Genomic DNA, 26,069 nt, shown 5'->3' on the forward strand with positions numbered 1-26,069 from the left:
CATGTCATTACCAAGAACAAAAGATAAACAAAAATCTAAATCTACTTCAATCCAAACTTTTGATCAGCATTGTGTATTTTAAAGGGATAGTTCAATCAAAATTTCTAATTCCCTGACCACTGTAGTAGTTCTACAGATTTATGAATGTCTTAAACAAGATATTCTATTGTTTATATTTTAGAAGGCAATGGCTGCTTTTCCCTGCATTCATTAATATATCAATTGCGTTCACCAGAAGAAAGGAAATCAAACAGGTGTAACTCAAGTGAAGGATTTGTAAATTATGGCAGTATGTTCATTTTTGGTGTGCGAATCCCTTCAATTGACAAAATGAAAATGTTCTTATATATTGTTGAATTTGTCTGGTTGGTGATTTGACATCAGCATGTACTGTAAATCATACCACTTTCCGTCGTCCCTCTTTCTGGTAGAGCCATTTGATGGTGGCCTGAGGAGATCTGGGCACACACTCCAGAAACGTGCTGCTGCCCTCCACACCAAACTGAACCTTCTCCTTCAGTCTCCTCTCCACTATCACACACAGCATAGGTTACAGTCATGCACACCTACACATCACACTATACACTGATAAACTCTGTGTCTTTTCTACCTTTAGCATTGTAGCCTCGGCACTGACGCAAAGGGTCGCCGTGTTTCACATCCTGCCTTCTACTCCGCCTGAAAGAAGCAGTGCAGCAACATCCATACTGTTAAACTCCATGTCATTTAACCCTGTGGTTTCCAAAGTGGGGGTCACGAGACAATCGGGGGTGGGGGGGGGTCGCTAAGTGAATTCAAAAATATAATATATGTTATTAAACTATTACAATTACCAAATTTATCCATAACCTAATGAAGATAAAAATACTTTTTAATACAGGGATACAAACTTTTTCTTATGAAGGGCCAAAACCCAAACTGGATTGATGCTAGTGGGCCAAAGGTAAATATAGTTGCCATGTGTTACTTCCTCATCTATTTAATAATATTTTATTAAACATTATGAAAAATTGCTTTAAATTAACTGATAAAGTATATTTTACATTATATTTTATAATGAAATTTATAACTTATACAAAACAAAAAGGAGTTGCATTGATTTTTGTCTTAATTTGCTTTATAGTCCTCCATACATCGAGTGCCAGTATATACATTTTAAAAACTCAGATTAATTAAACAACATTTAATTTCAGTTTATTTTTTGTAGCTCAGCAATAAAACAAACAGGTCAAGTTAAATTATAAATGACGATTGTAAAAGGCATTCTCCCTAACTCTCTCCATCATTCTCACTCTCTTCTCAAATGGCCAAATCGAAGGTTACAATGGGCCAACTTTGGCCCGTGGCCCCACTTTGGGCATCTCTGATTTAATAGCTATATAAAATAACAACATGCAAATAAAAAGCCATCAGTCTTTCAATTCTTTTCCTATTGGATTGCAACCCCTGGGGTTATTACGCTAGATTAATGACAAAGCAATAGTGTTAGTTGCAGCAGATTGATTTTATGGCACAATGTTAGGTCTTTAAAACCTACGTCACGTACGTTAAAAGAAGACAATCTCCAAGTGGCGGTTTCCAAAATTAAACCAAAAAATAGTCTTGTGCTGTAAACACTGTGCTCACAATTCTCATTAAGTGAGATTAATATTAAATTAAACAAATTAATGACTGTAATTTTTGTGTGTGTTGTGAATAAGCTTGTTTATGCAGTTCCTTTTGGTGTGTGTGCACTGTTGTGTGCAATGCTTGTACAGTATGTTTACAGTATAACCACCTCGAGGATAAGTGGGGGTTGCAAGTTTTTTTGGGGGGGTCGCAAGCTGAAAAGTTTGGAAACCCGGGAAACCCCAACTTATGAGAAATGAAACTCAAATAAAATTTAAAAATGTAATAATTAGTGATGGGTCGTTCTTGAATAATTTGTACATTTTGAACGAATCTTTTGTATAACTCGAGGTCGATGAGTCCTCCCATGGAGTTATTTTTTCATTTGTGCACCCGCACATTTGTGCAGGTGGAAGAGAAGATTGGTTTCTTTTTTTGAGTCTTCTATCGGGTTTGAGTCATTTGTTCGTCACGTGAAAGACAGAATCTAATCATATGCAGTCAGAGCCGAAAAAAAATTTACTTCGTTCATCTCTGGAGTCGTCGGTTTGAGTCATCTCTCTTTACATGCTGTCATGTGATGATCAAACGACTCAAAAAACGGAAGACTGGAAAGGTAAACTAATCAATTAGTTGAAATTTTGAGGAACCAAAATAGACCAGCTGAAAGCAGGTCTAAAGTCCAGCTTTAGTTCTACACCTCGCTTACACATGGCTTAAAAGATGCAGGATGCACAGCAATACATAAATATCCTTACAAATGAAAAAAATAAATAAATAAATTACATAAATTTACATAAATATAAAAACCACTACTTCCATGCCTTTTTCATCTCTGGTTTTTTATTCATGACAACTTGCAATTATTATTATTAGTATTATTTATTATATGATTATTTATATTTGTCAAAAAACAAAATGAATTATTTAGGCTAATAAATGCCTGTGTGTGCAACACCGTTTCCTTATCTACGAAAAAGAGAAAGAGAAAGTGAAGGTAAGGGCCGATTGGAGGTGGCTCATTCTTTATTCTCGTGCTGCAGATGGTCTGTTTAACTGTTTTCTCGCTAGTGAAGCGTTTAGTTTTTCCACTTACTAAGTCCGACATGTAAATAGCCAATGCGCCATGGCGCGACGAAACTTAAAGGGAATGGGAGCTCAGACTCTGATTGGTTTATTCTCAAAACACACCCATAACTTATTAAGAGAATAAGCTCAACACTGTTGGACCATGCACCACAGCGCAGAAAATATTTTTCCATCCTTAAAATAGCAAAAGTGGATTTGGACACGCCTTTAATGCTTTTTTGCCTGTGCTTTTGACTTTGTTAAAATAGAGCCCTATATGGGACTGTCAAAGTCAAGTAAATGAACCACTCAAATTTGAAGACATGTCAGAAGAGGTGAGCTGACATAATTACAGACAAAAGACCAGGTAAACAATAAATAGTTATATTCTCTTTCTTATAGCATTCTAGTTATGACTTGTTTGTACTGTGATCAACGTTTGGGCTAGTTGTAGATGAGTTTGGAAGCACTTTTGATAATATTTTGGCAAACTTAACAAAATGACTGGAAAAAAGATTCAAATGTTAGAGTCAGTAAAATGATCTGAACTTTCCATCACTAGTAATAATCTGCTCATTTCCTATCAGCTATGAGGCAAAGGTTAAGTAAGAGCAATTTCAAAGAATTCAGGTGGTCTGACCTTTTGGTGGCTTGTGTGAAGGCTGAGCAGTTGTCTCCGTCCCAGGCGCAGTATGGGTCTCTGGCCAGACAACAGTCTGAACATGCCTTTCCATACACACCGCAGCGGTGCAAAGACATCTGGGTAAGACCCACCTCTGAAGATGCATACAGCTGTTGCTAATAGTGGGAAAAGAAAAAAAAGTTACATGTTAATGTCATTTGCAGTAATACATTTTTAAAAATGACATTGTTTTTTATCTTTCTTACCCTTTTGGCTGATATGTGCATTGTTTTGACAGGAGCAGGAGTCTATAAATAAAGAACAGACTAGCATACTTCAATATACATTAGACACCAGATGAAAACTACAAAAGTGACTTTAGGGATAGATACCAAAAAATGAACGCTTCCTGTTCAGTTACTCACCCATAGGTCATTCAGGATGTAGGTGACTTTTTCCGTCAGTAGAAAATTAAAGAGTTTTTTTTTTTTTGACACACTGAGGTCTCAAAAAGCAAAATGATCAGCCTATGTAAGAAGTAATTACTAATAGTATTATAAAAAACGTTCAATTTATTCCACAAACCAATCATTTGGTTCACAAGACCTCAGTGTATCATTCATTTGAATGTTCTACTGAAGAAAAAAGTCACCTAAATCTTGAATGACCAGTGGGTAAGTAAATTAAAAGAAAATTTTCCTTTTTTGTGTGAGCTATCCCTTTTAATACTGAGGGTAACATAATGAGGTATACAAAAGGTTTCAGTAATATAATTTACCCTGAAAACTTCTACTTCCTCCAAAGTGAGCTCTTCCATTGTTGTGGGATCCTTAGGTAGAACTATAACTTTCTGGACTGTCCCACGATCTGTAGGGTGGCAGAAAAGACAAACAGTTGAAATCTACACTGCATTTGTCCAGACACCAGATGTTCAAGTGCACTTGAATGTCACTAACTGCAAGAACAATTCACTTGAACAATGACACAGAAAAGAAAATGACTTTGTAGAATGAAAGTCATACATAAGTGATAAAAATCTGTCGTATTCACTTGAAGATCTTGTTTTGACATTATGCTGGGTTCATACTTTTCAAACTGTTTTTTTATAGTCACCGAGTCACATTATGTGATTGCACTGTTGCCAAAAAAAAGTCTTACTACACACTGCTTCCCTGCCAACTTGTTATCTTTGGTTTAAACGTGCACGATGTAATAAAGAAAGTGGAACTAGTGCCTGACTTGCGGAAATAAGCATGTAAACAAATAATGACTTCAGAAGCGGACATTTTTATACTGGCTGTCTTGTCGTCAGAAAAGCCCAAAAATAAAAGGCATTACATAATTCCACTATTACATCATCCCTCTTTCATTTTGTCATGTCTGAAAGATGTGCATAGAAGAGTTTCTGTGCTTCTACTGGTCAACATTACGTATGCTAGAACAAAAAAAAAAAACCAATTAAACACGCTACTCTTTCTGTCAGCACACATTCTGAAGAATCCAATTATGACACACTACATAAGATAAAATGACTGATTGTTGCATCTTGACATTTATTGTTTGAACAGATAGTTTATAAACTAAAGGCAGCATTGCCAGATGGTGGATGCCAGTTTCACCTGTTCCCAGGAAAAGAACCTCGTATCGTCCATCCACAGCATCCACCTGGTCCACCGCAATAGTAGTGAAGCGGTAATCCACACCGGATCGGACCACAAGAGGGCGCTTGTGAATGGGATATACAGGGTGGTACATGAGCGGATGAGCACGGATGAAGTTCACCGCTTCATCTGAGAACTCTTTAGTGGACTGAAGACCAGGAGTGAATGTGCCTCCTGGACACTAATGTGAAAAACAGAGTCGTCGTCAGTCAGATAAATGAACATGCTGCCTGGGTTCTAGAAATTACTGTAATATATATCAGTGTCGTTAACATAATAGTTTTAAATTAATGAATTTCTAGGATGGCTTGGTGGCTCAGTGGTTAGCATTGTGGCCTTATAGCAGGAAGGTCGCTGGTTCGAGCCCTGGCTGAACCAATTTGCGTTTCTGTGTGGAGTTTGCATGTTCTCCCTGTGTTCATGTGAGTTTTCCTCCGGGTACATTGGTTTCCTCTACAGTGAATTGAATAAACTAACTTGGCCATAGTGTATAAGTGTGTATGGGTGTTTCCCAATACTGGGTTACAGCTGGAAGGTCATCGCTGCGTAAAACATGTGCTGGAATAGTTGGTGGTTCATTCCGCAGTGGTGACCTCTGAAATAGAGACTAAGCTGAAGGGAAATAAATGAATTTCTAAGAACTAAATTCATTTGTGTTGATGGAATATAATATTTTACTAGTTATATTGCTAGATACTAGTACTCAGCTTAAAATGCATAGTGAAGTTAATTATGTTAACTAGGCAAGTTCGATTAGTTAAGCAAGTCTTTGAACAACAGTTGTTTGGTCTGTAGCTATTTTTTAAAAATGATATTTTCTTAAGAAGGCTAATAATATCGATCAAGCACTTGTTAAATATAATAATATTGACAAGCTGCTTGATGAAGCAGTCATTAAATTTTCCCACTTAATTTTGTGTTTCATTCCAGCCAAATTGAAAGAAATAAGACTTTCTCCAGAGGGAAAATATAATAGGAAATGGGGCGAAAAAATTCCTGCTCTATAAAACATCAATTGTAAAATATAAAAAAAAAATATCATAAAAATTTTACAGGTGGGCTAATAATTTTGTCTTCAACTGCATATGTACGTTATATTAAATTATATATAAAATAATATATAAAATGTATGTAAAATTCTAGTTAATATATTTGAACAGGTATGTATGTACATATACTGTATACAGTTAAAAATTATAAGTAATTATTTTGTATATTAATATATAAAAATTAATACTGAAATGTATGTATATTTGCACAAAGCATTGTACAAATTTGTACTGTTTGTTTTATATCTGTGAAATCCAATCATGAGCATGTATGTTAAATATGTGATCCGTATATAACTCATTTATCAGTGGTCTATTTGGGAAGCACAAAAGCACATTCGGTAATAACAACAATCTCACCGTTCCGGGACGAGGATAGGGAATCTTTCCAGTATATGTAGTCCACTGGTAGTTGTGTCCGTGTTTATGGGCAAAAGGGCCATTGAAGACATTCCGGATGTCAGCCATTGAGTAGACACACACTGCTGAGCCTTTAAACACAGAGCTGAGACAAAAACAAGAAAACATTACTGACCTAGAAACAATAAGCAGCAGCGATGCCATTTATTCACGCAGAAACTTTTCACCTTGTAGCTGTTGGTTTTATACGCATATGTACTGAACATGAATATGAATGTGCAGAATGTAATCTGAAATACCATTTTAACTAATCAATATTATTGTTTCAGTCTTTGATCTAACAGTTCACTGGATACTATATGAAAATCTTCCAGTCCAATATTCACCAGTACCTTCTGTGTCTTACATTTGACAAGAAGTAAAGTTTAGCTCAGTTGTTCAGAAAATTGAAACAACAAATGATGGTTTGACACCCTTTGATTGCATATGAGTGCAAGATAACATGATAAAGAGCATTTCTTTTAATTTTTACACCATAGTAGCCTATTAGGCATTATATGTTACTCAAACTGTTAGTAATATGTTAATTATTTACTGTGAGAGTATATTCAAATAAATGCCATAATGTTTATTACATCATGACAACAAATTTGAGTGGAAACATGACTGTTATTAATGTAAACGTTGTCATATTTGTAATGTACATGTTTGAATACAATATTATTGTTTGCTGTGTTGTTAATCATATCTGTAAATGTGCAAGTAGCAGGGCTCTCTAGTTAACAGTTTGTTTAGATACAAAATGTTTCAGTAAACCACTAAAATAAGTAGCAATTTTAGGTTTAGTTGTTACCCACTGCAACACTAAAGACATACCAACCCATCACTTTAAATCTGAGGTATGTATTAAGCCTTTATTTTTGAGTACTATTACATCTAAATCCCAAACTGGAATAGAAATAGAAAAATACAAAAAGCCATAAATGACTACAATTTCACATAAAGAAAATGTATAAAGGAAAGTGTACCCAGAAGTGGAGAAGACACCATATACAATAGGGTTTCGTTCATCCTGGCTGGGCTGGATAAACACGTCCCCTAGAAAAAAGGAGAAAGGCATGTCAGAACTGTCTCTGAACTTCAATACTAAAAATACCCTTTTTAAATTTCCCTTTTACAATTTTCTCTGATGATGCATTTACTAATACAATCATAAATCTAAACCATTTAACAATTTAATAAATTCATGAAGGAAACTATACGTTTCTGTTGTAAATTTGTTCATTGGTCTCAGGTATACTGTATATGTCAGAATAGGGAATAATTTTTAAAAAGACACCCAAGTTCACCCAAAACATGAAAATTCTGTCATCTGCTCATCCTTGACTTTTTTCTAAACCGGTCTGGCTTGAACGCAAAGAAAGATATTTTAAAGAAAGCTGGAAACCTGTAACCAGTAACCATGACTTCCATACTATTTTCTTTCCCTATATGGAAGTCAATGATTATACTTTTGAGCTTTCTTCAAAATGTCTCTATTAGTGTTCAGCAGAAAAAGAAACTCTAAAGGAATCTCTTGGGGGTAAGTAAACAATGAGTAAATTATCATTTTTGGGTGAACTATGCCTTCAATGCTCTCTAAACAACGAACAGTTTATAGTGTTGAATAGCAGTTGTGCCATCTAGTGGTGTTAATTTGTCACACTAAAGATTTCAGGGTTATTTCAGGCAAAATTTGGGCAAAATATGATTATTAACTGTTGTGATAAAGTTTGGTAAAAAAGTTTCATTAAAAAAATGTAATCCAGAGGTTAGCATTTTCCATATTTTACCCAAATTTGGCCAGAAATAACCCTCTAATATTTTAGAGTATGACATGATAACACCACTAGATGGCACAGTAATTTAGCGACTGTTATACAACACTACATAAATTGAGAAGGAAAACAACACTCACTCAGTTCATCAAAGAAGGTTTCCACCCCGTCATCTCCCATCACTGAGCACACCAGCCTGGCCTTTAGAAAAGTTGTCCACTTGTTCACAAGAGACTTTTGTCCGCCCTCATCATTCTGCCATAAAACACAAACAGCGGTTTATTGACTGACTGAGCTGTGAACTGTTTCCTGTGCACCTGCGGTTTCTGGTTACATGAAGCCGGATGTTGCTCACCAGACACACTCGGCCCACTCTGGCCAACACACTGGGGCTCGCTCCGCCACCAGAATCCAGACTCTTCTCACGAAAGAAAAAATAAAGCTTGTCGTCGTTCTTCTCCGAGCTGTCAGAGATCTGTTTCATTTGAACAAATACAGGTTCTAGGAAATAAACAAGAGCCTTCGTTTAAATATTTGATGAAAATTAAAACAGCTGAGCAAATATTTGTTGTCAGTCTCATTAAAATTACATCTGGCAATCCAAATATGAACAACTGAGTTGTTTACCGTTCAGCCATTTGGAATCATACTGCTCTGATCTCACAGCAGGACGGCTTCCCATGGTCCTGAAGATGCCTGGATCAGTGCTCATGAAATCCACCGCCACCCCAGCATACAGGTTTCCATCTGCAGGAAGAGATTAATGAATTAAAACCGGTCAAAGCTACATGTTCTGCAACAGACACATTAGATTAGGATACTGGCCCTTTAAAAAGTTTACGTAGTTGCTGGTGATTCTTTATGCTTATTTCAACATCAGACAGAAACTTTTTAGTGTAAGGTTGAAATTAAATATTATAAATATTTTTTAACTGTTTCGTTTAATTACATATGCACTGGCTAGATTCAATTTTAACAGATCAATTTTGTAGCAACACAATAACAATAAAAAAGGTCCAAAGCTTATCAGCTTATAAAAGTTATGATATAAATAATGTAAAAAGACAATTTACATGTCTTGACTAATAATAGTATTTTGTTATGATTGTTTTGTGGTGTTATTATTAAGTTATTAAGTCAGTTAAATGTTGTTATTTTATGTTATGCTATGTTGTTTTGTTAATTTATGATTAAGTTTTTAAATGTTTAGGTGTTTAAATGTTATGTTATGTCATGTCATGTTATGTACCCTTTCAACCGTTCACTCTTATCAATTATGATCAGCCTGAGAGAAAGATGTTTTAAAGAAATGTCCAAATTAAATTCTGTAATAAATTCTGCAATAAAATGTAAACTTTTTGAAGAATGGAAAGTTTGTTTTTTTAATCATAACATAATAAATGTTTTTAATAACACTTTTGTTTTGTCCAGTCATCTTTGCTGATTAAAAGTATTGATTTCTTTACATACTGATACTGACAACAAACAATAGTGTTTTACTCCTCACTGTAATGCTGGGTTCCACATAATCAATTTGTGTAGGGACAACATGAAGGAATTACATTAACTTATTAATTTTTACAAATTTAAGTGGATTGACATAGAACTATTGAGTTGTCCCTCTAAAAAACTCAAGAATTGTGTTGTTTCAGCTCATTTTAAATTACTAGTTTGAACAAACAGTAAACCTCACTTTTTGAGTGCACCTTACAAATGCTGGGTTCCACACAACTGCTTAATGTTGTCCCAACACAAATCGATTAAGTTTAATTGTAATATATGTTAAAACTGTGCTAACTTATGATTCTGTTGTATTTTGTACTATGTAGTGCTCTATTTTGATGACCCATGCGCAAAGTCCAAAGCACAGGGCGCAAAAGCATTAAGAGGTGTCAGAATCCACTTTTGCTATTTTAAGGATGGAAAAATCCGCTTTGCGCCATGGCGCATGGTCTAACAGGGTTGAGCTTATTCTCTTTATGAGTTATAAGTGTTTTGAGAATAAACCAATCAGAGTCTCATCTCCCATTCCCTTCAAGAGTCAGTTGCCTCGCGCCATGGTGCATTTGCTATTTACTTGGTGGACTTCGTAAGAGGAAAAACTGAATGCTTCACTAGTAAGAAAACAGTTAACCAGAACCTCTACAGCGCGAGAATGAGAGAAAGTCTCCTCATTCTTTACTTTCACTTTTACTCTCATCGATAGGGAAATGTGCTGTACACACAGACATCCACTAGAGTATACATAATAAATTTAGTTTGCTAAGTGCAAAGATTTGTTTCAAAACAATTTCTAAATTCAGTTCTAAATTCCAGCAAACTAATGAATGAACAATAATAACGAAGTGTGTTCAAAGTGTGATTTTTATTCAAATACAAATGCTATGCACGATATGGTCTAAAACCTGACAGGTGGACAAATCTAAGCTTGTTTTTTAAAAAACAAATATAAATATGGATATAATAAACAATACTGCAAACAATAAAAACATTATACAAAAGCAAATTGTTATGAATAATCTGAAAAAGCCCCCTGAGATGAAGAAGGCATGAAAGTGGTTTTTATATTTATGTAGGCTAGAAAATAATATGTTTTGTAATATTTTAACCCTTGAATGCTTTTTCATACGGTAGATATTTGAGTATTGCTGTACATCCTGTGTGTATTAAGCAGTGTATAAGCAAAGTGCAGAACTAATGCGCTCTGCGCTGGACCATAAACCTGGTTTGATCTGGTCTATTGAACAGTCTATTTTAGTTCCTCAAAATAGCAACACACCAGCAATGCGCCTCAACACACCTTCTTTTTTAGACCAGAAGGCCTATGGGCACACATATGAGCACAAATGCATTTTGTTATTTAGCAGCATGCTGCAAAACGTCAAAGCGCCAAGCTGAAACTAGCAAACAACAACTGTGTGGCGCCTTGCGCTGCATTGGGCTGGGTGTATGATAGGGCCCTTAACATGAAATTGATGTTAGGCAACAGCTACTATGGTAAGATTGACTACTTCTGTGATGAGCAAAAAATGAACTACATAAAATATAAAAGTAACATAAGCTTCCTCATTAATTGTTTCTTACTAATCAGGGATGCAACGTTCTCCTGATTTGGATCGTAAGAGCATTTTCCCTTTCCAGAGTCCACATAACCAGGAACCAGCCTGAAGAGATAATCCTGTGGACATTAGAGCAAAGACAGCATCCAGATGTGTTAATGCAAGCTGTATGTATATAAGAATACATAGTAAATTCATTTATGTATGTGTGTCTGTTATTCATAATGCTGAGGGGACAAAATATCCCCACAAATATAGTTATACTAGTAATTCTAGACCTTCTGGGGATATTTTTTGGTCCCCATGAGGAAAACGGCTCATAAATCACAGTCAGAATATACAATCAGTACAGTTGAAAAATCAATATGTCAGTGGCAACTGGAAAGTGCCCATAATAAATGAAAACCCAACAGATTAGTGTGTATACATGTGAGTGTGTTTGTGTACCTCAGCTCTCCAGCCTCTGTTGATGAAGGTACAGATGGGTTTATAAGCTCCAGTGCCGCAGGTGTACAGATGGGTCCTGTTCCACGGCTCAATCAAGCGCACAAAGTTAGCACACTCTCCCTGAAAAACACACACATGCACACAAACAAACAAACCACTGTTGAACTGAGACTGTTCAGATCAAGAGTCTGGCATTCTTTACTGATTCAGTAAGTACCAATTACAGTAAGCAACTGTTGTAAACTCACATGCCTGCCTTTCCCAGTCAGCTGACACTCTCCCTTTCTCTGAGCCGGAGCCGGCCAATGGATCTACAGACAGAAAACACCCACAGCATTATGAGAGCAATTCACTACATGACACTTCTGTTGTTCTAGTGTCAGTGCTAGGATGCAATCGCGTGTTTTAGTCAGGTGAATTGAATACACACTGCAAAGAGTGAGTAAACGCATTGCTTTAAAAGTGATTAGCTGACTTTACTTAGGAAAAGTGAGTAAACCCATTGCCTTAAAATGATTAAGCGCATTGATTATGTGCATAATTATACAAATTGAGATATACAACTTAACCATTTCAAATGGATTTACTCACTATTTAAAGTCAACTTTAGTAAGTAACTAATCACTTTTTACAGTGTAGTAAATTGGCTGTAGTGCATGAGCATGTGTAAATGGGAGAGTGTAAGGGTGTTTCCCAGCACTGGGGTTCATATGTTAGTGCTCCTTCAGGACTGGGTTGCGGCAGAAAGGGCATCCACCAGTAAAACAAGCGGGTGAGTGAGTGAGTGAGTAAGATCTTACAATGAGAGGCTCTTTGTTGATGTTCTGCATGTCCAGTGAGACGAGATATTCGCGGCTGCCCAGGTACAACCGGCCTTGGTCTGGATCAACATGCAGAATCCGATAGTCACTGGTGTTGAAGGAAAAACTGAACGGCCTCGCTGTCCGAGTGTCCATGAGCTCTGATGAAAGACAAAATAGAAAATCATCATGACATATCATGGCACAATCCCACACACATAAATTCAGACCTTTTTTTCTGAAGATACAACATTGTTATTGTTTTGGGAAACAGCAATTTTTGAATTTTTTATTTTGTATTTGAAATGAATGTAATCAGTAGTTGACAAAATTTAAAAAGAAAGAAGAAAGTTTTCATAACTTTTCCCAACCTTAATTAAAGTCATATTTACCTACAAGTGTAAGTAAAATCCATCTCCAACAAACTAACAAACAAAAAGGGATTTAGTTAATCTCAAACCCTGGACGTGAGACAGAAAATAAGGTAAAAGTAATTTTGTCCTATAGGTGGTGCTCTAAACTCTCTCTTCATGAGTCTGCTTTTTGTCTGAGCCCATGCACTGTCTCTGTTATGGGTTAAACAGGTCTGTGAGCATTTCCTATTCCAGATGAAATGGTTAAAATTAAAGTCTTGTAGTAGTGGTTTTCTGGGTTACCTCTTCTCAGCAAGCTCTTCTTCAAGGTGGAAGGAACAGCCGAAAGCATACATTTGTGGCTCTTGAGATCAAACTGCACTTAATGCATGTTTCAGGCACATTTCCTGAGTGCCGTCAAACTTCAACATTTTGGCCAATTCAGTTTCAAAGGCAAAGATTAAAATGAAGTAATTGAGCAGAGTTAAAAATGGACCATTTACTCAGACATTTATGCAGGCTGTCACAGGACTTCAAAAGAGCACCAGGTCCTGACGCAAGAATTGCAGTTAATATTTCGTAAATGCTTAACTGTGTAGACTTATGTCGACTATGAATTATGATCAGAGGCCAGAGAGAAAGCAGAATTATGATCAGAGGCCCTTTAGTTTTAAAGCAATTTTTCATGACTAAATTAAACTCTGTTATAAATTCTGCAATTAGGAATCTTTGAAGAATAGAAAGTTTGAATAGAATGTCTTTGTCAAATTTCAGTCATCTTTGCTGAATAAAAGTACTAAAGGGCAACTATGATGAAAATCAACTATTGCTGTTTGGACAGAACTCTGTGTAAGTCACAGTCCATAGTCATATTGGAGTGATATAAACACAACACAATAAAACACAATAAAAATTTTCTGATGTTAAAATAGGATCCAATTCTCAGTGATTTTGAGGTCCATCGCAACGTGATGTAGGAGTGCAGCTTTTCCAGCCCACTGAATTGATTGACAGGCTCCATGTTTCTATAATAACATGTATAGACATGTCCAGAGAACATTTATGGCAAAGAAACTGGGAATATAAGATCTGTTCCAATTCTCTGTGATCTTTTTAAATATTATAAGTTTAAAACGTTTTTTAAAACAGAGCGTGTTTGTAACAAAGACAGTAAAATCGCTATGTAATTCTTAACTGCTATAATCAATTCAGCTGCATGTTGTCAGTAAATATGCATATTTATATATTTTGTGCATGTGTGGTTGTGTGTATGTGCACGCATGTGTGTTTGTGTGTGTGTGTGTGTGTGTGTGTGTGTGTGTATATATATATACAGTTGAAGTCAGAATTATTAGCCCCCTTTAAATATTTTTCCCTTTTTTTATATTTCCCAAATGATATTTAACAGAGCAAGAAAACTTTCACAGTATGTCAGATTCTATTTTTTCTGGAAAAAGTCTTATTTGTATAAAACGGCTAGAATAAAAGCAGTTTTTAATTTTTCAAACACAATTTTAGGGACAAAATTATTAGCCCCTTTAAGTTATATATTTTCTGTGTGTGTGTGTGTGTGTGTGTGTGTGTGTGTGTGTGTGTGTGTTTCTGTGTGTGTGTGTGTGTTTCTGTGTGTGTTTCACAGTGTGTGTTCTGTGTGTGTTTCACAGTGTGTGTGTGTGTGTGTGTATTTGTGTACTGCAAACAACATTTCTGTGTGACTAATCCCCATTCAAGAAAGGCTTGAATAAACTCCACCACAAATACTAAACTTACTTGGTGTTTTTGACTAATGAGCTGTATTCCAGTTTTATCTGTGTCTGTCTCTATCACTGACTGCTGTTTATCTGATGTAATGCAAGAGAAGCAGACATGCGTATAGGAGCGGTGGGCCGGGAGAAGCAGCTTATTTGCATTTAAATCTACAGGCTACAAAAACAGCTACACTGTACTAAGCCACCAAAATGAGCAGATTATGGAGGTTATAAAAAATAATCTGATGGGTATTTTGAGCTGAAACTTTCTGGAGACACCAAAGGCTTATCTTACATCTTGTAAAAGGGGTAAACTAGGTTCCTTTTAATTTCTTTACTGATGCTGACCACAATCTTTTGAACAATAGTGCTTTTCTTCTCACTGTGAAGAAATTGCTCGATTTCACACAATCAATTTGTGTTGGGACAACATGAAGGAATGTTTCACGTTGTCCCAACACAAATCAATTAAATTAACCTTATTGTTTTTTCAAATTTAAGTTGATTGAACATACCACAATTAAGTTGTTAAAAAACCCTCTAGAATTATGTTTATTCAGTTTATTTTAAATATGTAGTTTTAACAAGTAGCAAAAATATATGTGAGTGTGCTCATATATGATTTATTTTGGACTACAATAATATATTTTTTTGGATGAAGATTACACCTTTAGGAGCTTCACAGATTATGAAAGTTATTGCATAAAAAAACATGACGTGCATAAACATCCAGTTTAGTATCTTTCATTTAATAGTAAAATATTGATTCGAATAAATATCGATTTTAAAATCACAAGTTCAATAATTTAGTCAGAGCTATTTCAGCTGAAGCATGAATATGAGTGCCTTGAATAGACTGTAAATCTATTTGCAAAGCCTCTGCAGAATATATATGTCAATGTGCAATCTGACAATTGAAAAAAAAAAAAAAATGGTTAGTAATGGAGTGTGTACAAAAGTAAATAATATCACTTCCCTTCTTTTTAATTCAGAAGTAACAATAGCCACACCAGCATGAGAAGAGTGTTAAAGGAAGTCTTGCGTCTCGGTGCATTTTAGTCCTGTCAGAAAGCAGGCTTTGATCTCTTTCACTCTCCAACACATTTACAACAAACTCTTCTTTTGTATTCTTGCCCTGTCCAGGATCGGTGTTACACAATGCCATGCTCTGCTTTGATGATGAAGTCCTGTTGCTTCATTATAAATGACTAATTATACTCTGATCTGCCCTTTGTAAATGATTCTGACTGATTCATCCACATTATGTCCAGTGATGTGCTGAACTTCCGCTTACACTCAACTCTTAAGCATTAGACTAAGTACCAACTATTCTAAGAAGTTCTATAAAATTTCCAATCACTAAGAGTTTTATTTATCAAACTAAACTTGGTTTATTTTATTTTGTTTAATTAATTCATAATTTTTTAAAGAAATTTTTTTTGAAATTTGTTTAGTAAAACTATATATTTATTTACTCAAAAAACATAATATTATAAATATTTCAGTTTCAATATTAATTTTTCATTTAACTAATCCTGAAAAAATGATTCCATTCTTAAAAATATTAAGCAGCTCAGCATATGGCAGAGGGCACAAAGTTTCAGTGTATTATAAATGTTTAGAGGAAAAGATGGGTTGTAGTTTCTATTCAGCTCTTTGAAACGGTTTAGAGTATAGATCTAAATTGTACATTAAGCGATGAACATTGGAAAAAAATTGCCAAAACAGTAATGTCAAAAATTTAAGAGTACGCTTAATACAATTTAAAATTTTTAATCGTTTTTATTGGTCTCTGAATAGGCTTTTCAGGCATGGGTTGAAGGACTCTGCTGAATGTTGGAGATGTGAAAGCGAAGAAGGAGACTTAATGCATACCCTGTGGTCCTGTTCTAAAATATCGGAATTCTGGATTAAAGTGCAAAATTACATTCAGGATGTTTCTGGATGCTGCCTTTCATTTTGTCCTAACATATATGTACTGGGAAACCCATTCGTGTTGGGATCTGGTGTGAAGATGTCTGAGTGGGTTCAAATAAGTATCATGATTGGAAGGCAAATCATGAGGAGATGGCGTTCAGCAGGTCCACCATTATTTCAAGAATGGGTTATGGAATTGTGGAAGGTGGCAGCATATGAAAAAATGACATATCAATTACTTGATAAATTGGATGTTTATCAGAGAAATTGGGGAAATTTGTTTTTTTTTTTTTCTGGAGGATGAATAAGGTCATTGTGGTGAGACAGGGTAAAAGTGTAATTATCTTATTTGATTTATTTATGTATTATTATTATTGTATTGGTATTGTTTTTATGTATTTTTTATTTAATTATTTTTTTACTATTATTATGTTCTGTATGTTTGTGTTTTTTATCTATTAAGTTTATATTATTTATCTGTATTTACTGGATTTATGATAGCAACATCTAATTACAGTCACTTCAGCTGTCATGGAGGGGAGGGAAAAAGAGGGTGTTAAAAGGAGGTAGAAATGTGTAAACTGATACTGTTTTCAGCATTGATAATAATAATAATAATAATAATAATAATAATAATAATAAATGTTTCTCAAGCAGCAAATGATAAAATGTATTTATTTAACACTTTAACTGTATTTTGATCAAATAAATGCAGCCTTGGTGAGAAATAAACACTAGCAAAACATTGCAATGTATATATTTTATTTATTTAAATATTTTATTTTATATTCTTATTACTAAACTGCCACTGTTCTACCAAGTCCAATAAGATGTCCAGTGAGTTAGTAAGATTTATTTATCTATTATACTTTATATATCTATTATACCAGTATTCTGTGTTGATTCTGTATTGATGTTATGCATTCAATTTAAAACATGCAGTTACAAAAGATTTCAGTTATTCAGAATTAGCTATTTAAATAATCCTGTAAAAAAGAATTCATGGTTCAATAAAAAATAATAATCAGCACAACTGTTTGATAAAAGCATAATAACAATAATGTATGCCTCAAGGCTCGAACAGCAAATTACTAGACGTATTAGAATGATTTTTTAAAGGATCTTGAGACATTAGGACATAAGTGATGCAAAAAATGTTTACCACAGGAATGAATTATATGTTTTCTGTCATGATAATCCTCTAAGACATTTATTATGGTAACAAATATGTATATGGCAATGTTGATGTGGCATAGATCTGCTACACTCCTGCTGCTTTGATTTTTATGGAAGAGCAAGTACAGAGACTGCCAGTACATTCTCAGATGTACAGTCTGAGAATATACCACAGTGCTGCTGCAAACATGATAAACATGTTACATATACACAGCTGGGGTGGAGCAGGGTCTCCGAAAATGTGGTGCAACTTCTGTGTTCAGCTGTTTTCCTAGTGTAAAACAACATTAAGCCATTTAAAAAGTTAAGGAGCAAGTTCATTGGCTGCTAAGGCAGCAGCAACCAACCTAGAGTTGATGATGTAAGAAGAGATCAATCATTACCTATCAGCCAGCCTAAAGTCACGATGGAACTTTGTATAATATATATATATATAAAGTATAAAAAAAACTATAAATTTAAACAAACAATTTTTCATATTATTATATGCTGTTTTTAATCAAATAAACACAGTCTTGGTAAGCATAAAATGCTCTACAAGATCTTACAGAAAGATTTTAAAAAGGAGTGCATGTTATCATCAACCTTTACTCTTCTGAAGTTAAAACATTTTTTAATAGTTTCTAAAAATGGTCGCAACGATTCAATTTCTAAATTTGAAAGCATTAAAGCATTAAAAGTAGCTAACAGAATTTAAAAAAACACATAAATATAAATCGTGACGTCAGAGAATATATTTTAAATTGTAATCTATTCTTTTAGAGCACTTATAAAAGCAACATTCAGGCATTGCCGTCTTTGTGTGGGTGAGTGGGTTAAAGGGCAAGAGTCATTTTCAGTGTGTCTGATGAGCTCTTAAGCATTGAATATTTCAAGGGTTGACCTACTGGATGCCTCTCGATGCTCTGTGCATTTAAATGAAGCTAAAAACAAACTCACTGTAGCCTTTTACATTGCTGAAAAAGGGCTGGTTTATGCCAAAACTGACCAAAACCTGAAATTACAAAAGAAAGATCAGTATTTGTAAATGTGCTTTGTCATCTTTCTCTGGTAGATGATCCGTACAGATGTTTACACACCCATGGAAATGTTTGGGTACAGGAAATGTGGGCAAATTTTGATGACGACTTTAATGTTCTGACAGTATATTTATGTGTGTAAGTGTGTGTGTGTGTGTGTGTGTGTGTGTGTGTGTGTGTGTGTGTGTGTGTGTGTGTGTGTGTGTGTGTGTGTGTGTGTGTGTGTGTGTGTGTGTGTGTGTGTGTGTGTGTGTGTTTGAGAGTGTGCTTACAGGATGCTCTAGAGAGGGTGCTAAAATAACCGCTAATGATCGGATATCTGTTTGGACACGGAACTGGGTGGGCAACAGGGAAAGGGTTTGTGTACAATCCTGTTCCTCCTCTCTTCCCTTTACCGTCAGGAAAGAACAGCGGACGCACCACCTTTGACAAACCTGCGCTCAACCAAAGTGGACACAACACAGAGTTCACTACAACCATGGGTCAAAGGCGCTGGTACAAAGGTGAAGCACGTAATTCTAGTGATACAACATCCTGCAGGAAGTCTTTGTTGAGACGGAAATTCAACAGGCACTCAACATACACACACAAACATGCAGTCTTGCGCACTTTTAAATAGACAATCGGTCAGAAAATAAAACAAAAACAAAAAACGCCTTTAATGAACTAGAAACGGTCTGTTTAATTGTACAAATTTAATGTGAGGAACATGCAAACACATTTTTTACAATGATTAAAATTTTTTAAATGTATATTTAAAGGATTGGTTTAACACAAAAAATAAACTTCTGTCATTGACTGTTGTTCCAAACTTGCTTAAATTTGCTTATTTGAGCGTACAAGTAAAAACAGTGTTCATTAATTCTTTTTGATGATTCATTTGAGAGATCCAATGAAAGTTTGTTCTCCCGAACTTGTATGTTTAAAAGCAATTAACCCAGAATTAATCAAAAATAATTACAGGAGTTCTGAATGGCCACGATCAATCACGTTATATAATGAGCAGATGTCATTTAGGCTTTTACACATACATAAGCATTGATTATTAAACATTATTCTAACTATTTAAATAATTTACATCTATCACTTCATTCATTTGTTTATTTTATATCATTTCCGGCTTGGTCGCTTTATTATCCAGGGGGTCGCCACGGCGGAATTAACACCCAACTTATCCAGCATATGTTTTACGCAGCGGATGCCCTTCTAGCTGCAACCCAACACTGGAAAACACCCACACACTCTTTTACACACTCACATACACTACACTACGTGTACCGCATTTCTTTGGACTGTGGAGAAAACCAGAGCACCCAGAGGAAACCCACGCAAACACGGGGAGAACATGCAAACTCCACACAGAAAAGCCAACTGACGAAGCCGGGGCTCGAACCAACAACCTTCTTGCTGTGAGGCTACAGCGTTAGACACTGCGCCACCATGTCGCCCCACATCTATAACTAAGTTTATATATTTTAATATTATGTTTTTAATCTTTTTTTTTTTAATAAATAAATAGAATTTTGCCACTCATTTCAACTTGTAAGGTCCCCCCAGTTGGCCCAATGCCGGTGTCCACTGGTGGATGAAGGTTCACTGCATGTTCGGTCTTTCCAGTGCACAATGTTGATTTAACTCAAATCTGACTCCAATTTTAATATGAGGTGGTTTAGAATATTAATATATTTATCCTCGTTTTATCTGACTCCAATTATAAAACATTAAGAAGATTATATCAATATGTAATTTAGATAAATGTTTGAACCGTTTGTCTTCACTAGTAACTATTACATCCGTTCATTCGGGTGCTCATGTCGCTCAGAGAAATCGCCTCGGCCGAAGGCGTCCCTCACGGTCACACTCCGGTCAGTCTTGAATATTAAACAGAGGTAAATTGACTAATACTTTAGATGGCCGCTACCAGCGCGCTCGTTCTAAAATACTTTAGTTAGTCCCGCTTAGATGTACACCTTTGAGTTAAGACAATCATCATTTCTAATTAGAGGTTAGGGCATTAATATAAATGTACCCGACTACTGGACTCTATAGTAACTTTGGTTTTCACCAAGCCCATGGTTTCCCATATGAACTTAATTTAGAATAATATTACCTTCAAACAAAGGTCGGGTACCCAATCTAGGTTAGTCGTGCAACACCTTGTTGACCTAGACGGAAGTTATCGCCCTTTCCACCTAAGTACACATGAATCAATATCAAGAGTCAGTCGGATCGCTAAAACACAATTAGTGTGCCAATGCTCTATCTCAATTGGATTTTAGTCCGTCTACTGACCTGACGCAAGACGTGCGGAAACAAGGATACAGCGTAATCTACTTGAATTAATAATTACAGAATGAGCAAAATATGGTCAAACATTACAATTAATTAGTCAGGTAAATGTATTATGCCAATTCAATCAGTCAATTCATAAATGATCAATACAAAACATCAAATTATCAAAGATAAATCCAAGATGAAAAAGATGCATACCTGACTTTGAAATATACATAACATGGGGCAGACCCCATGTTATGGGCTGATCTGGTTAGGCAGAATCGCCCTGAATTTTTCTCAAACCTTGCCTTAAGTAATCCAAGAATTCCCTCAAGGAAGGGGGTGTGAACAAAAGGCATTCACACTTAGTGGCACACCCCTCTCAGTGGTTCAAAAGATGCCTGAAGTTATATATTTATTGTTCTGATTATGTCTATTTCTGAGAGAATGAGACCATTGTACCAATCACACTGAGACATTTCAAATGATATCAAACATGATAGTTAAAGTCAGTTTGGTTAATCTAAAACATTCAAACATTGAAATGACCATATGTGTGAGTTGGGGGGATGAAGCAGACTCAGATGCAAATGCAGCAGGAACTGGTTTTTCCGCATTCCCCTTGCTGAGTTGTGAAGTTACCAGTCTCTGTTTTCAGCTCATGTTTTGAATTGTCAAAGATATCAGAATATTTGCAATATTTCAATTCTTACAAACTAAACACACTCACTTGTACAGTGATCTTTATTTCTAGACTTGTGGGGACATTCTACATTGTTCCCACAGCATAAGGAAGGCACATACACACACACACACACACACACACAAATATCACAGAATGAATCCAAAATTTTAAATTGGGCCAAAAACTTGCAATCAAAAATGACTACATATTAATATGTACATATTAATGACTACATATTTTCTCATATCCTGATAAAAGGTAGGTTTAGGGACATGCCTTCTTTTATAAAATCGCATGTTTTTCAAGAGTTCACATTTAGCTGATGATTGATTATATCGCTTGTTTGGCATGGTGTCCCTGGAGAGAGCCCTGAGCTTATGAGATCCTCAAGCCCTGGGCTCCCTCCTGTTTGCAGGGCAAGAGGGGAGTTTGAGCTCAGGTAGATCTCGATGAACTCCCCGACTTATTTCTGATTAAAGACAGATATAGGATGGCTATGGAGAGATGTACACTTGCTAAGAGTTTGGCTATGGTGTCAAATTAATATGTTCAATTTACTTTGGTTGCATGTTTTTGGACTGTGTGAGGAAACCTGGAGAACCTGGGAAAAACTCACGTGAGACATTCTTGCTGTTAAGCAAAAGCGCTAACGACTGCACCGCCATGTCGCCCATCTGGAAAGGAGGGGGACTAGGGGTGGAGTGCGGGGTGGTATTCTTCAAGACGAAGATACTGAGATAAGAAAACTTATAGGTAGTTAGGAATCATCTGATTGGTGAATCAATCATCAGCTGATGCGAGACCAGCTGTGAACAATCATAAGCACTTGATCCTCATGAAGTTAGTTTATAAATAAACTTCATTCATTCATTCTCCTGTCGGCTTAGTCTCTTTATTAACTTAGGGTTGCCACAGCGGAATGAACCGCCAACTTATCCAGCATGTTTTTACGCAGCGGATGCCCTTCCAGCCGCAACCCATCTCTGGGAAACATCCACACACACACACACACACACTCATACACTACGGACAATTTAGCCTACCCAATTCACCTGTACGGCATGTCTTTGGACTCTGGGGGAAACCGGAGCATCCGGAGGAAACCCACGCGAATGAAGGGAGAACATGCAAACTCCACACAGAAATGTCAACTGAGCCGAGGTTCGAACCAGCAACCCAGGGAGCTTCTTGCTGTGAGGTGACAACACTACCTACTGCACCACTGCATCGCCCTAAATAAACTTCACTCATTCAAATAAAATCATATGAATTCTTACATTTAGCCACTTTTCTGACAACACATTTACATTTCCCTGTTAGATTGGAATGAACATTTTTATATAATAGCACATTTTCTTTAAATGTATAATAATTTTGAATGTCTAATTTTAAATAACACAACTCCAACACGGACTTATTGGGAAACGTTCCCTGGTGTATATTTTTGAGAACCGTGAAATATGTGCTTGCGGGTACATATGTCTGCATTTTATGTGTAAAATGAACACAACAGGGTGGTTCCACTGATTTCTTACCTCCGAATGGACGGCTTTTCTATAATGACTGGTTTGCTTGGTAGTTCACTGACAATAGCGCCAGATTTGGGAGGAGGAGTGGACCAGGGTTAGAGTCTGGTGAAGGACAGTTCCAGAAACCAGGTAAAATGAGGAGATCATGGTAAAAGCACACAGCCACAATGGCTTTTTGCTTCTAGTATGCTTTTAAAAACACTATTGGTTGGGTTTAGGGAAGGAGGTGGGTGAGTCAGTTGATATCAAGCCAGTATATATCAGCATATATTTTGCACAACGACGAGCAGAAAAGCTTCTCTCATGGACGCGATAGAGAAAAACGTGCCTCGGGAACATATTTGAGATTGTCAAAACTGTACATGACACCCTCTAGTGGATTTGTAAAAACAAACTGCAAGAGATGTAGTTCAGGAAAATATTTGTCAGTTCTCAAAAATGTAGTCCTGGGCACTTATTTCCAGTGAGCCTGGGTTGCACAAATATTCGATCAGCATATCAAAATCAAAATAAATTATTAAACTGATTGGCAGCTATAGTCATATGCATAATCACAACAGGCTAAGGTTACACATTGAATGCTTTCAGTCCATTGTAGAATATCACATTCCTCTTTCGCTCTTTCTGCCAATTTCTCATTCTGTTCTCCTAGTCTCTAGTTGGGTCCACTTTCTAGAGTTACACAAAGACCTTCCCTCATCTGTAGGCGCCTCCGAAACAAAGAGCATCCCGGCGGCAAACAATGAACAATCCATCTCAGATAACAGCAGAAAACAGACAGGCCAACGAGACAAGTGCATTTATCCGCTTAGCTATTTCTGAACTGAAGGAGAAGAAGGTGGGATTGAGGGTGAGAGGAGGGTTAATAGTACATCTTTGGTGGAGAGAGAAAAAAATACATCGCAATTGAGGAAAATGGGAGAGCAGAAATGGAATGGATCACAGCCAAATAGGAATTACAGAGCCGCCTGATGAAAGACAAGACAAAGCTAACAATAACTAGTTGCATCCAAATTACTGAGGACATATAATTTAGCCCAGTCATCTCTTCAATTAGGTTTTATCAGGGCACAAGCAGGAGGAATATGAGCCCAGGGCGATGGGAAATATGAAACATGAGGTGATTGATATTGGAAACAAAGCTTTCTCTGGCATGAATCCTGCTAACGTCATTAGGAGTTTCCTTCGAGGCACATTTAACCCACATCTTGATTGGATTGTTTGTGATGAACAGGGGGGTCAATTCAATTTTGGAATCGTCATAAGGGTCACTGAGGATTGAGGCATTAAACAGTTCACTGTGAAATTGATGTTTTGTTATTGTCGGCCATTAATAACTGTTGTCGGACCATCTCACAGCTCTCACCTTTAGTGATTCTTTCAACAAACTGCTATTATGGTGAAAAAAGAAGCAAAATGCTGGGTTATCTTTAGCAAATACTGGTAAAATACGGGACAACTCAATGGTTGAGATAAATTTTTAATTAAAAAATTTAACCTAACCATTGTTTTTCAAATTTTACCTAAAACAGGCTTAAAACAACCCAGCATACATTTTTATTTTGTTTAAAAACTAAATTTAAAAACTAAAACTAATATAAAATAGGGGCAATATGGTGGCTCAGTGGTTAGCACTGTCGCCTCATAGCAAGAAGTTCGCTGGTTCAAGTCCCGCCTGATCCAGTTGGCATATCTGTGGGGATTTTGCATGTTCTCCCTGCGTTCATGTGGGTTTCCTTCTGGTGCTCCGGTTTACCCCACATTCCAAGACATAGGTTATTGGTAAATTGGATGATCTAAAATGGCCCTACTATGAGTGTGTGTGAATGTGGGAGTGTATGGGTGTTTCCCAGTAATGGGTTGCGGATGGAAGGGCATCCGATGCATAAAACATGCCAGAATAGTTGGCGGTTCATTCCGCTGTGGCAACTCCTCATAAATAAGGGACTTAGCCAAATGAAAATGAATGAATGAATTATATAAAATAATATATCATAAAAAGTATATAAACTACTTCTAACTATATTGCCTGAGGGAAAAAAGCTTATCCTTGGTTGTTCTAGAGCATAGAGATCTGTAGCGTCAGGATGTGAGCAGATCAAGGCTTGGGTTATAGGAATCTTAAATGATGTTACCTGCCCGTTGTCTCATTCTGGAGATGTACAAGTCCTGACGGTTGGGCAGGTGCACACAAATAATCCTATCAGGTGTCATAACAGTACATTGCAGCCTACTTATGTGTGATTATGTGAGGAACATAGAACTGACTCTAAAAGCAGAGTAAAAATGTGTTAGAAGCTTCTGTGGCAGGTTGAATTTCCTCAGCTGACGAAGGAAGTAGAATCTCTGCTGGGTCTTTTCACTATTGAGAGAATGTGAGTGTCCCACTTAAAGTCCTGAAAAATGGTGCCCAGGAACCTGAATGACTCCACTAGTACTGTTCATGATGCTGAGCGGGGGGAGAGCAGGGGGTTTCTCCTGAATTCCACAACCATCTCAACTGTTTTTAGCTTGTTTAGCACCAGGTTGTTAAAACTGCACTAGATAGACAGCTGCTCAACTTCCTGTCTATTCACTCTATTCTTCGCCGACGAGCGGGCGCAGCCATTTGAATGTTTTTGGCTTGAGATTTCCGGTCTCATTCACTTCCATTAATTTTTAGACATTAAAAACTGCTCGTTTTGCTGTTTGTTGCAAACTGATATTTTCTTATTATATTATTCTACTTGGTCTGTATAGTCATGCAAACATTTGTTTGTAGAGCAAGTAGTTTGACCATTTTCTGCCAATTATTATTCCTAGTCATTTCTCCCATAGGCGACTAAATCAGAACTTCCGCATTTTAGAATAAGGTCAATATGCAGACTCGTCACTGTC

At 36.3% G+C, this 26,069-nt stretch overlaps 1 protein-coding gene and 1 long non-coding RNA gene across 4 annotated transcripts in view; one reads left to right on the top strand and one right to left on the bottom strand.

The window, feature by feature from the left end:
- The window catches only part of LOC147842649 (uncharacterized), a 149,389-nt gene that overhangs the window by 115,646 nt on the left and 7,674 nt on the right, over window positions 1-26,069 (top strand). The window lies entirely within an intron of this gene.
- The window catches only part of sema3ga (sema domain, immunoglobulin domain (Ig), short basic domain, secreted, (semaphorin) 3Ga), a 53,732-nt gene that overhangs the window by 9,206 nt on the left and 18,457 nt on the right, over window positions 1-26,069 (bottom strand). For all 3 annotated transcript variants that reach the window (XM_087263300.1, XM_087263299.1, NM_001014823.1), the window contains 15 exon segments: window positions 12,492-12,652; window positions 11,940-12,002; window positions 11,692-11,811; window positions 11,270-11,363; window positions 8,813-8,932; window positions 8,541-8,686; window positions 8,326-8,440; window positions 7,397-7,466; window positions 6,369-6,513; window positions 4,918-5,140; window positions 4,077-4,165; window positions 3,565-3,606; window positions 3,317-3,474; window positions 611-678; window positions 404-531 (listed from right to left, as the gene is read on the bottom strand). In XM_087263300.1, coding sequence (XP_087119426.1) covers window positions 404-531; window positions 611-678; window positions 3,317-3,474; window positions 3,565-3,606; window positions 4,077-4,165; window positions 4,918-5,140; window positions 6,369-6,513; window positions 7,397-7,466; window positions 8,326-8,440; window positions 8,541-8,686; window positions 8,813-8,932; window positions 11,270-11,363; window positions 11,692-11,811; window positions 11,940-12,002; window positions 12,492-12,652 — 1,742 coding nt within the window.

Source organism: Danio rerio, chromosome 8 (assembly GCF_052040795.2).
Source record: "Danio rerio strain M-AB ecotype USA chromosome 8, GRCz13ab, whole genome shotgun sequence".
Classification (NCBI taxonomy): domain Eukaryota; kingdom Metazoa; phylum Chordata; class Actinopteri; order Cypriniformes; family Danionidae; genus Danio; species Danio rerio.